The 13,091-nt window shown below is 37.6% G+C and overlaps 1 protein-coding gene across 2 annotated transcripts in view; it reads left to right on the top strand.

Annotated features, from left to right (window-relative positions):
• Positions 1–13,091, top strand: part of COPA (COPI coat complex subunit alpha) — a 43,974-nt gene that overhangs the window by 9,528 nt on the left and 21,355 nt on the right. For both annotated transcript variants that reach the window (XM_055583855.1, XM_055583856.1), the window contains exons 5-10: positions 994–1,070; positions 1,782–1,891; positions 6,099–6,208; positions 7,753–7,852; positions 8,709–8,844; positions 10,133–10,215. In XM_055583855.1, the coding sequence (XP_055439830.1) occupies positions 994–1,070; positions 1,782–1,891; positions 6,099–6,208; positions 7,753–7,852; positions 8,709–8,844; positions 10,133–10,215 (616 nt within the window). The remainder of the gene's footprint in view (positions 1–993; positions 1,071–1,781; positions 1,892–6,098; positions 6,209–7,752; positions 7,853–8,708; positions 8,845–10,132; positions 10,216–13,091) is intronic.

The following is a 13,091-nucleotide window of genomic DNA, read 5'->3' on the forward strand; positions in this document are numbered from 1 at the left end:
ACTGAGTTAAAGATTAAGACTCCCAGCCTCTTAATCTCATCCCATCCTGACTGGATTTCTCTATAATTATTAATATATGCTGTTAGAATTAACTTGTACTATTCCTTGACTCTTAGTAAACTTAAGTCTCTTGAATTAAGTAAGAAAAAGTATAACAAAATAAACAATAAATTCTGGGCTAATTACACTCTATTTCCTTTTTTAAAATTAAAAAGAATTAGGGTAGAATAGGAGAAGATGAATGTGAAAATTATAGCTGAAATAGTTGAGAATGACAACCATTCAATAGGTACTTTATTTAGAAGGAACTCTTTGTCATTGCCACGAAGGGCTCACTGAAGACTCCTGCCCAGAACAAGTTACCATTCAGCTGGAAACTTAGGAAAAATTTATTTCCTTTTATTTTTTTCAGTTTAGTAAGTGTGTGTGTACCTTGTGCTCGTTAAGTTCTTTGCTAAACACTGGAGAGACAACTGTGACTAAGAAATACTTCCTTCTCTTAAAAAGTTTAAAGAGTGTAAAAGGGATGAATTGTTTTTACATGTTACTTTCTGCTTTCTTCTCTGAGACTCTGAAATTTTTTGAGACTGGATGGTCTGGCAGGGACAAGTCAGACTTTAAAACAATATTCCAATCTTAGAGTTAAATAGAGATCCTTTCACAGGATCTTGATTTACAGGATTAACTTTATAAATATAAATCACATATACATAAGCACATATGTAAAAGTAATTGTAAATATATATTATACTATTTGTCTCTGAGAATCTATTATGGTCTTGCTTCCACTCTTAAACCTTATAGTTGAAAGTACCGAAGTTGGGAAGAGCTGGTAGCATGGTGAGGAGGAATAGACCACTAGCCTGGTAACTCAGAATCGGTTAGAGACTAGCTGAGATGTCGGACAATGAAGTATTTCCCCCAAAGAGAGAAATGGAACCTGGAAGAACACGTCTGTTAATGTTCAAACCCTTTGTCTGGAATATTTTTCAGGAATATCCTTGGATTCTGAGTGCCTCAGATGATCAGACCATCCGAGTGTGGAATTGGCAGTCCAGAACCTGTGTCTGGTAAAGCAGGAGACAGAGAGCTCAAAAAAACCTTCATTTCTAGTTTTCTCGTAATCAGCTTCTCTTTAGAACAATCATCTCCTGTCCCTAATGGGCTATGTCTGCTGATTAATTACTGATTGTAAGACACTCTTGTATATAAAAAGATAAATACAGAAGCAGTGTCATTAGTAATATGTGAACCTGGATTTTCTGATCATTTCTTTCCAGGGGAAAGAAGTCATATAGCTAGGCTTTTGGGACAGAATTTTTAGCTGGTTTTCAGTTGTTTCCGAGAAACCTGAGTCAGGGTCTAGACCTCTGTCCTGCCTCGTGTTTGGTTATAGAGCTTTTTATAAGTATGTAAGGACCATTTAGTGACATCCTTTAAAAGGGATACCCCCTTAAAAGCTAACAGATAGTTTTAGTATGAATAAGATTTCATTTATTTTGATAGTTTAATGCATCTTTAATGAGAGGAATGCTGTGCAGTCTCAGTTCTTTTGAAACTAGTAATAAACACTGAAACATTACAAGCGAGAAGAGAGCCAAGCTTGAAACAGCCGACTCTGCTTATTATTGTTAATTCAGAATTGTTAGGATGTCTTGCCTTGGCCTCCAAAAGAGTGTATTTGGACATGCACCTGTTCAGTGTGGAATATGGCGTTTGACATGTGGGAGCCTGTTGGTTCCTGCCTCTGATTTGGTATTGTCTTTCTTTCCCTCTTGCAGTGTGTTAACAGGGCACAATCATTACGTCATGTGCGCTCAGTTCCACCCTTCAGAAGACCTGGTCGTGTCAGCCAGCCTGGACCAGACTGTGCGCGTTTGGGATATTTCTGGTGAGCTGCCCAAGTTCAGGGGACAGCCTAGTTGTGTCTGGCGCAAAACTGCAATTGCTTAAAATAGTGAGGGTAGTTGAGTTGGAACAGAAAAATTTAGAGTATTCTGTTTTCATGTAATAGTGTCTTTGTTTCTGAGGATATTAAATGTGCTTTCATGGTTCACGTTAGAAGTATTCTAAGGAAAGTGGTTGCTCTAGAAAATTTAATTTTAAGAAAATTCCACTTTTTAGTTAGATTAGTCTTTGTACTGTTGGGAGTATTTAAGAATCAAGCTTTCCACTAAAATAAGAAAAATCTTTGACAGAAATGAAGTTGGGGAATAGATTAGTACAGGGAAACAGGGCTTTTAGATCCTGTGGCTTCATTTAGAAATAGGAAAATCCTTCTATTATATACCGTCTACTGTAAAGAGAATGAGGGTTGGAGGAAGGATTTTCATGTCCAGAAAACCTTTTAACAGGCAGACTTCTAGGATGAAAAATTAAATAACTTGTAGATTTTGAGTAGTTGGGATAATTCCTCCTTTCATAGTTTATATACAGTATCTTAATTTGGGGATAAGAATTTAAATTTTTAGGACTGTATAGAGGAGAATTGAGAATTTAAATGCAGAGAAAGGGTTGTACCTATGAGATTGACATACTGGAAAAATGGAAGTGCTTTGTTGAGAAATGCAGTAGGGAAATGAAACTAAATGCTATAGTTCTCTGCCCAGTTAGATTTATTTAGCAGTTGCTAAATTGTTTCTACTTGTTTGTTGCCTTAAAAACTCTTAGAGATTGGACTCTGAAAAGTCCATGGCTAGTCCACAGAGCACTGTTTCCATTTTGTGAAAAGGACTCCTCGTAGGTCTTTACCTGGTTCTTTGTGGTAACAAAGAAAGTTGATAACTTTTCCCAGCTCCTTGTGTCGTGGTGGGCTGGAGCAGTATGATATTAATACTTGCTGTTCTAACCATTAATAAACAGCAAGTTGAAAATTTGGATTCCTGGGCGCAACATTTGGAATGTTGTAATAGCAGTTAAGATTCATGTAGTATGGAAACAAGCCAAGGGGAAGATGAGGACAGTGGGAAAGTAAAAGCTCTGCATCATGCTCTGCAGTTTTCAGAGGTTCAGAATCAAGAAAGAAGTGGTAGAAACAAGATTGTATTGGAGATAGGGCAGTCCTACTCTGTTCTCCTAAGGGCTTCTGCCATTGCAGTTTTTCGTCAGACTAGCTAGGTTTTTTGAAGTACACCCAGATGTGACCAGCCATGCCAGCAGGAAGAGATAGGCACAGGCACTGTGGATCCTGTGCCCTCTCCTCACTGCTAGTACCAGGGAGCTTGTTATTCACTCCTCCAGTAACCAAGCTTTGACTTTTAATAGTTTTTAACTGTGCACACTTTCAAAGCCCTCTCTGTCTCAGCATTTAGGAGCCAAATGGGGCTGGATCCCAGTTTATGCTGTTTCAGCTGACCAGGAGCAGTTACTTAGAATAGCCTTTCTCAGCTGGGGATCTGTGAGAGAGTTACCTGCTACTAAGACACTTTTTAGTGACTGTTTTCTCAGAGAAAGTTCTAAGAATGGTGTACAAGTACTGCCATTCTAGATCACAGAGAAGTGAATTTGTTATATGAATAAACTGATCCTTAGACCACTGGAGCTTAAATCTTTCCTAGAGCATGGGGATGAGAAGGGCCTTATACTGCTCCACTCTTTAAGAGTAGTGTTTATGCCACCTGAAGCTGGCAGGGCAGTTTCCTTGTGACCTAGCTAAAGCAATTTGGGGTCCTTAGGTAAATGGATTCTCTTTGGTCATCATGAAATGCCCAGGGTAAGAAATCATTTTCTTCACTTTCGTAGGAAAACATTTGCATCAGAATCAAATGCCCTAAATCAGAGAAGAGAGGGAGAAATTTTGACCCCAGTTGGGGTTTATGCTTGCTCTTGAATGTGTAAAGTGCATGGATTACTGTATAATAACATTATAATTGCTATACTTAGTATGTGTGGTACTGAAAATTTTGTACTAATGTTACTAATGTTAATGCTCTCTTCACCATTTCTAAGTGTTTTTCTGTACTCACAACTCTCTTGATTTCCAGTAACCCCTTAACCAGAGTGGAAGGAGATGCTTTGGTATTTAACCAAGTGGAAGGAGCCTTTGGGATAGACTTACACATTCTTCCTCCTCTAGAAGTCAGCATACTCTTTTTAGCAGGGTTCTTTTGCCTTGGTTCAAATAAATCTGAACACAGGAAGAGAAATTAGCAGTCAGCTTCGTTAGGAACTAGAGCTAATATTGACAGTATTTCCAAGAGGAAAAATTTAGTTCTGAGTCAGAAGACAAAAACCCTCAAATCTAGAGGACTGGTTAAAATTCTAATCTTTCTGAGTACCTCTCTTTGAAGAGGGACACTCTCTGCACTAAGTAAATAATAAGAAAACAGAGATCTTTAAGGAAAACCTGTGTTCTAGATACCTCTCCCATGAGGATTAAGCCAGGGGGTTTAGCGTAACCTGATCTTTTGTATTAGCCTGGCAAAAAATATTTGTTTAAAAGGGGATATATTTACAACCTAGATTTTAAAAATGTTATTTTTTTAGCTTGAGCTTCCAAGTAAACTGACAGTGAAATTATTTTAATGTGCTTATACTTTTGCATGTCAAGCCAGGCTTAATCTTTGAAATGACTACTAAAAAAGTATTAATTTGCTGCCAAATCCTGTGCTTATGCCTCTCTTTTTACTACTTCCCCTGGTTCCCATTGGGAAGTGTGCATCAAACTGGTCCATTCTGAGAGTGTCCTCCCTTCCCTCTGGATTTGAGTAGCTGCTGTAGAAATTTTCCATCTGTCGTTCAGTCCTAGTGAGTAGCTTGTTGAAGGCTCAAATATTTCTTCTCAAAGTATCTTTTCACTGCCTGTCACTATTCATCTGTCTGTTTTTGCTCTTCCCCTTTTCCTGGATCGTTACAAGCAATCACAACAAAGGCTTCCATTCTGTCATACAGCTTTCCTTTTAATGTGTTTGTTGAAGCTTATTGGAGGTGAAGTTCCTCACAGCTGTCTTTGTATCTTCCTTTGAATCTGTTTCATGCATCAGACTCATTAGAAAAAGTTGACAGATCCCATTAAAGGGATAAAGTGAAATAAGTGAAAGGAGGCATCCCTGTGATAATGTATTTATGAAGCCTTGGAAGAATGCTTATTTTATTTTTTTAAGCATTGGCCTTATTTCTGTCTATCAGTTGGCTAAATGCTTATCATGGACAGGGTGCAAGATAAGTAAAACTGTTGTGCCCTTTTAAGCACTTGCTTCTCTAATGCTGATGTTTATATGCCATTATAATAGAAAAGTTATTTTGTAATTTTAAAACAGTGAAGATAAATACAGTCATTGAACTTAAATTTTTTGTACTTTCTTACAGGTGCCAACATTTAGACTTAAAACTACTTTAGGTTTTGTTTCCAATGATAGCTTTTTCCCCCTTCTATTACAGATATTTGGCTTTTTAATTTTGTAAATGCCAAGTAGTTTCATTTTCTTCTCCCCACCTTCCAAATACTCCAGAAGATAGGATTTTAGTCCCAATTGCATTTTCTCATCTATAAACTGATATTATTATACCTGCTTGCCTACCTCAGAGGGTTGTTAATCAGATCAACTTTGAAAACTGCAGGTGCTTTTCACCTGTAAGGTAGTAGTGTTGTAATTTGGGTTCTGACTATAGCACAGATAATTCAAATTTTAAAGACAGATTGTTGTTGAGCCATAGGTGTTGGTCCTATACACATAAGACTGACCTTATCCTGGTGTCTTTTTTCTGTTGTTTTCGAATTATAGGCTGATTTCTCCCTGTAGCCTCTGAAAATTTTAATGACAAAATACATATATTCAGATCTATAACCAGTCTCTTGAGCAAGTGTTTAAAGGAATAATGAGAGTTTTAATCATTTTGTCCACTGACCAAGAGTCAAGAAGGAAATGAGAGTACACTTTTTGCAGTTTATAGTTTTACAATATCATCCACCAAATAAACTGTTTTATATTTGAGATACATAAGAGCTCTTGCATCTTTCTTCAGTCTCCTTAAATTTCTTTTTCCCTTCTTTTTCCTTAATTGTGGTGTATCACTGTACCTTTGGGTGCTTCGATTACTGTGCTCTTTTTGGTAACATTATGTTTACATCTTTCATCCCACTCCTCACCCCTTCAAAGGTCTAAGGAAAAAAAACCTGTCCCCTGGTGCAGTGGAGTCGGATGTGAGAGGAATAACGGGGGTTGATCTCTTTGGAACTACGGATGCAGTGGTGAAGCATGTACTAGAGGTACTTATCTCTCTAGCCAGTGGCTGGATATGGGCTTTTCTCCAGGGAAGCAGTGACAGTATGCTGTTCATGTGTTCATTCCTTCAACAAAGCTTATGCAGGGCTTATTGAGTGCCAGGTGCCATTTGAGGCACTGAAAATAGAATGGTAGGTGAGCCAGTAGACAATTGAAGTTTAAGTGCTACCTGAGCAAGAATCATGTTACCTTTTAAACCCACTGGGTAGAGAGGGAGAAAGCTGGCATAGGCTCCATCACCATCCCAAAGCAGAGTCCATTGCCAAGCCTCTTGGGAAAGGGGAGGATAGTTAATCAAAGTTATTGAGAACCAGTCATGTGTAAGTAACTTGTTTGCATGGTGGGAAAATAGAAAGGCATAAGGGAAAGAAACTAGATTTTTTAAAGTATCTAATCTTTACAGCTGTCTGCAGGTAGAGATACTATTAACTTCCTTTTGCAGATGAAAAATTTGAGGTTTAGAGAAAGTAAGTTATTTACCAAAATCTACATGTGTCTTGAAGAAGGAAATGGCAACCCATTCAAGTATTCTTGCCTGGAGAATTTCATGGACAGAGGAACCTGGCAGGCTACAGTCCATGGGGTTGCAAAGAGTTGGACACAACTGAGTGACTAACACACACACACACACACGTGTCTAGTAAATTGAAGAACTGAATTTTGAATTTGTGTCTGACTCCAAAACCCAGGTGTTTTTCACCACAGTATGGTACCTTAAAAATACTGCTAATTTGACACTACTTTATCTGTGATTCCGATACAGAGTATAAACTTATAAATAGGTTTATAAGATATCTTATAAAAGATATCTTAAAATCAGCAGTTCTTAAACTTTTTGGTCTGAGAACCTTTTTATACTCTTAAAACTTATTGAGGACCCCAGAGAGTTTTTATGTGCATTATATCTGTCAGTTTTTACCATATTTGAAATTGAAACCAAGAACTTTTAAAAATGTGAGATATATAAGGATATAGGCTATTAGCCATCAAAGCGATGACATCATCACATGTCATGTAACCTCTGTAAAACTTTATACTCATGGGAGAATAAGAGTGAAAAGGGTAAATAGCATTTTAGTATTATTATGAAAGTAAGTTTTAACATTGCTGGGGTTTCCTAAAAAGTTCTTGGGGATAGAGTTTCTTGACCGTACTTTGGGAATTTCTTCATTAAGTTACTAAATTGGTCTTTATTTTTGAGATGCTAATAGCTGGTTGGAGAAATACAATATAATTGGCCAGAAACAAAGCAAGACAGTATATCCCAAATGCAAATGAAGCTGAATTTAGAGGAGAAAGGATTTGGGAATTCCCATGAGAGTTTGGGAATAATATTGGATAGACTGATGTAGTTAGTCACTCTCATGGTCAAATCTTACAGCAGCAGTCCCTTGAGTCTTTTTCACATGGAGTGAAAATCAGAGACATCTTTTATGACCATGAGCATGGTCCACTGGTCCATTGCTTTGAGTAACGGATATGAAGAATCACTTTTTTTGGTTTTGCAAACCACTTTTTTTTGGTACAGGGTCATGATCGTGGAGTTAACTGGGCTGCATTTCACCCTACTATGCCACTCATTGTATCTGGGGCAGATGACCGTCAAGTGAAGATCTGGCGTATGAATGGTGAGTGAAGTAACAGTGTTATCATACCTAAAATATTGGCTGCTGACCAGCAAGCTGAAAAAGTCAAGTGTTCTGGATTTAGTGACGCATTTTTCTACCTTAGGTTTTACGCTTATCCTGGGAACATGACAGTTGCTCTCTTCCCTCTTTTTCATTTGATGGTATCCTGATTTGGAGGAGTATGAATGTAATTTTAAATAAGAATTCCATTTATTCAACAGCTACTTATTGAGTACCTACTCTGTACTAACCATTGTTCAAGGCTCTGAAGATACAATGATGACTAAACCAGATAAAATTCCTGCCGTATGAAGCTTTTATAATGGAAGCTGGTGACAAGGCAGGGTAAGGAGATGAAGAATGACAGAGAAGAGGTGCTATAGTTGATAGGCCAGTCAGAATGAAATAAAGAAATACTTAGATTCAGAGTCATAAATGAAGGAAATTGACCTATTAGAAAGAAGTGGGATACTACTTAAGATTTTGTAGTATCTAGCATTTGGTTGGCACCCCACTCCAGTACTCTTGCCTAGAAAATGCCACGGATGGAGGAGCCTGGTGGGCTGCAGTCCGTGGGGTCGCTAAGAGTCGGACACGACTGAGCGACTTCACTTTCACTTTTCACTTTCATGCCTTGGAGAAGGAAATGGCAACCCACTCCAGTGTTCTTGCCTGGAGAATCCCAGGGACGGGGGAGTCTGGTGGGCTGCCATCTATGGGGTCTCACAGAGTCGGACATGACTAAAGCGACTTAGCAGCAGCAGCAGCAGCATTTGGTTAAAGGATGTCATAATTCAAAATCCCAAACTTATAGTAGTAGGGAATTGTGGTGACCTAATTCTTTTTTGTCTTTCAGAATCAAAGGCATGGGAAGTTGACACCTGCCGAGGCCATTACAACAATGTATCTTGTGCTGTCTTCCACCCTCGTCAAGAGTTGATCCTCAGCAATTCTGAGGACAAGAGTATCCGAGTCTGGGACATGTCTAAGCGGTAAGGGGTTACAGTGGTGTGTGACCAAACCCAGGAGAAAGCCCCTTTCTCTCTTTTACTCTGTTTTTTAAAAAATCAGATTAATAATTTGTGTTTCTTATCATCCTCTGCATATAGAAAAATCAAATTATATTTTATGAAAACTTGAAGATGAAAGGGTAACAGGCAGGAAGGCCAGGGGTCTCCAAACAGAGGAAATAGCCTGCAAGTGTCAGACATTTTTATCTCTCTTAAGCTGCAGGAGGAAACAAACTAGCGATATTTTTTTCCTTCTCTATACAAATTTAAAAGGAGGTTTCTCTTAAAATACTGTGTTGCCATAATGACACCTGATTTCACCTGAAGTTAACTATTCCCAAACCTTGAGATAACCAATGCATTTTTAATGGAAATGTTTATCTTAAGCTATGCTAATATACTATACATTTACCCCAAACTGTCTTCAAGTTGGTCCTGCCTAATAGCTCAGAACCTACTTGACAAACCAGTATGTTATACTCAGATATTGTTGCCCTAATCTATGTAAATGAAACTATTTGTATGGTAACCTGTCCTTCTACAAGATTCAAGTTAATCATTTTATGGCCCAGGATGAACCATTTGGTGCCAAGATTATCCCAAAGTGCATCTTATGGGTGAGGGGCCTGGTGCTATTCTGAGTTTTAAGACATTCCTTTCTTTTATTAACAGACTGCTAGTGTTATAACATCCAGCTGAAGACTAACAGGGGGGTACTCTTTCTGCCCCCTTCTGATGCCTATGTCAAAAGCTTTCTCTATCTCCTTTATACTTTAATAAAACTTCATTACACAAAAGCTCTGAGCAATCAAGCCTCGTTTCTCGCCCCAGATTGATTTCTTCTCCTCCAGGGGCCAAAAATCCTGGTGTCTGTGTGTGATTCAACAACAGCCTGTCAAAGGGACCCAGAGATTAGCCATCATTTACAAATTTTCCATCAAATAGAAATTTCTGCTTGTGTTCTTTTTCTGCTTTATATTTAAGCAGTTTCTTCTGTAGCTACAGAAATAAGGAATATTAAATGAAAACAGTATGGTAGAAAATTATGATGAGTGGGGAAGTCTTAATACCAAAGCCATAGAGTCGGTTTAAAGTCCTCTTTCTGTTCTTTGGTAGAATTTGTCCTGTCTTTATTTAAAATGTGCCCCTTCACTATACTTGGTTTACTTTTTATCAGTGTGTTGGCCTCCCACTCAATAGTCTTGTATGTGATAGACTGAAGTTTTCTTGGAAATTAATATTTTTCTTTGTATACCTTTTGCTTTCCTAGCACTGGAGTTCAGACATTCCGCAGGGACCATGATCGTTTCTGGGTCTTAGCTGCCCACCCTAACCTTAACCTCTTTGCAGCAGGTAAGGGCCATTTCTTCTCTTTTTCCCTTTGGTTCAGTTTTTAAGACTTGAGAGTGATTCTCCATTAACTTTGTCTCCAGTAAGTATATAGTAGGATGACATGGAAAAGTAAAAGTCTAAGAGCCATGTAGTTGAAGCTTTTCTCCTTTTCCCCCCTATATCTTCTTGGCACAGTGTTCTTTTTCCTCCAAAATTCATTTAATAATGAAGCTCATTCTCTCTCTCTTTTTTTTTGTGGGGAGTGTGGGGCGGGGGGGTCATACCATGTGGCTTGTGGGATCTTAGTTTCCTGACCAGGGACTGAACCTGGGCCCTTGGCAGTAAAAGCACTGGGTCCTAACTACTGGACTGCCAGGGAATTCTACAGCCCATTCTCCTTGATTAGTTCCTTAGTTCCTTTTTAATTAGGAGACTTAGAGACTAATACCGGACACTTGAGGTTCTCAGACTGAGGAGCTAGAAGCTGAGTGTTACTCATCAATTTAGCAGATGCATACTGAGTATCAGCCCTAGTCTGGGTGCTGATATTCTAGCAGTGTATAAAACAATGTCCCTTACTTTATGGAACTTTTTGAGTTATAATAATTTAATATATTGTATTTGGTTTGTTAATATTTTGTTAAGGACTTTTGCGTCTATGCTCATCAAGGATATTGGCCTGTTTTTGGCTTCTTATGGTCTTTGTCAATTTTTTAGTATCAAAGCAATGTTTTCCTCATTAAATGAGTTAGGAAGTGTTCTTTCCACTTCAGTCTTTGGAATAATTTGAGAAGGATAGGTATTAACTCTCAATGTTGGTAGAATTTACCAGTGAAATCATCTGGACCTGGACTTTTGTTTTTGGGGAGTTTGTGGATTACTGATTCAATTTTGTTAGTAGTATTTGGTCTATTCAGGTTTTCTGTTTCTACATGACTCGGGCTTGGAAAATTGTATGTTTCAAGGAATTTATCCTTTTTTTTCCTTAGGTTGTCTAATTTGTTGGCATATCATTGTCGTATTCTCTTATAATCCTTTGTATTTCTGTGGTATCAGTTGTAATTTTTCCTCTTTCATTTCTAATTTTATTTGGGCTTTCTTTTATTGTGATGAGTCTGGCTAAGAGTTTGTAGATTTTATCTTTCAGAGAGCCAATTCTTAATTTTTTTTCTTCCTTTTTTTTGGTTTCTATTTATTTCTGTTCTAATCTTTATCGTTTCTTCTTCATACTCACTGACCTTTGCTCATTCTTCATTTTCTGGGTTTTTTAATACATTTAGATTGCTTGAGATTTTTCTTGTTTCTTGGGAATAGACCTGTTTCACTGTGAACTTCCTCTTAGAGCTGCTTTTGCTGTGTCCTATAGATTTTGTTTCCATTTTCATCTTTTTCCAGGTATTTATTTCTTCTTTGTTATTTTTGTTGACCTACCTGTTGTTTGTAGCTTATAGTTTAGTCTCTATGTGTTTGTGTTTTATATAGATTTCTTCTTGTAGTTGATTTCTAGATTCATACTTTTGTGGTTGAATAAGTCAACCACAAAAGTTGAAATTATTTCAGTCTTAAATGTATTGAGCCTTGTTTTGTGGCCTAGCTTGTGATCTGTCCTGGAGAATGTTCAGTGTGCACTTGAAAAAAATGTTCAGTTCAGTTCAGTCGCTCAGTCGTGTCCTACTCTTTGCAACCCCATGGACTGCAGCATGCCAGGCTTCCCTGTCCATCACCAACTCCCGGATGGAAAAGAATGTATTCTGTTGCTTTTGGATGGAATGTTCTCTATTAATTCTGTCTGGGAATGTGTCATTTAAGATCGGTGTTTCCCTATTGATTTTCTGTCTGTATGTGACCTGTTCATTGATGTTGGTGAATATAATGTCCTTTACTATTATTGTGTTGTCAGTTTCTCCCTTTATGTCAGTTTCTCCCTTTATTTCTATTAATGTTTGCTTTATATATTTAGGTTTTCCTGTGTTGTGTGGTTAAATGTTTGCAAATATTATATCCTCTTGTTGGATTGACCCCTTTATCATTATGTAATGCCCTTTGTCTTTTGATATGATCTTTGTTTTGAAATCTATTTTGTCTAATATGAGAAATGTCCCAATTTTCTTTTCTTTTACATTTGCATGAAATATCTTTTTCCATTCCTTCACTTTCAGTCTGTGTGTCTTTAAATCTGAAGTGAGTCTCTTGTAGGCAGCATATAGATAGATCTCATTTTTTTTTTTAATCCATTCAGCCACCCTAAGTATTTTGGTTGACACATTTAGTCCATTTACATTTAAAATAATTATTGATAACTATTTGCTTATTGGAGGAGGGCATAGCAGTCCACTCCAGTTGCCTGGAGAATGTCATGGACAGAGGAGGAGACTGGAGAGCTATAGGCCATAGGATCGCAAAGAGTCAGACACGACTGAAGTGACCTAGCAGAGCACAGCATGGCATGTGCTTATTGACATTACGTTAATTTTTTTCTGGTTGTTTTTGTAGTTCTTCTCTGTTTCTGTCTTGTTCTCTTGGTTTCCTCCCTTGCAGTTTGATGGATTCCTTTAGTGTTAGTACGTGTGGATTTGTTTCTCTTTATTTTTTGTCTGTCCGTTGTTTGTTGTTACCATAAGGTTCATATATATTGAACTGTATATATATATGTCTATTTTAAGCTGATAGTCACTTAAGTTCAAAGAGATTATAGAAGCGCTCCATTTTTAACACACACCTCATTTGTTTTTGATGTCATATTTTTATTTTGTGTATCCCTTAACTATTTTTTTTTTTAATTTTTATTTATTTATTGCTGTGTTGGGACTTAGTTGCAGCACACAGGATCTTTCGTTGCAGTGTGCAGGCTTCTCTCTACTTGTGATATTCAGGTTCAGTAGTTGTGGCTTGGGGGC

Source organism: Bubalus kerabau, chromosome 6 (genome assembly GCF_029407905.1).
Source record: "Bubalus kerabau isolate K-KA32 ecotype Philippines breed swamp buffalo chromosome 6, PCC_UOA_SB_1v2, whole genome shotgun sequence".
Classification (NCBI taxonomy): Eukaryota; Metazoa; Chordata; class Mammalia; order Artiodactyla; family Bovidae; genus Bubalus; species Bubalus kerabau.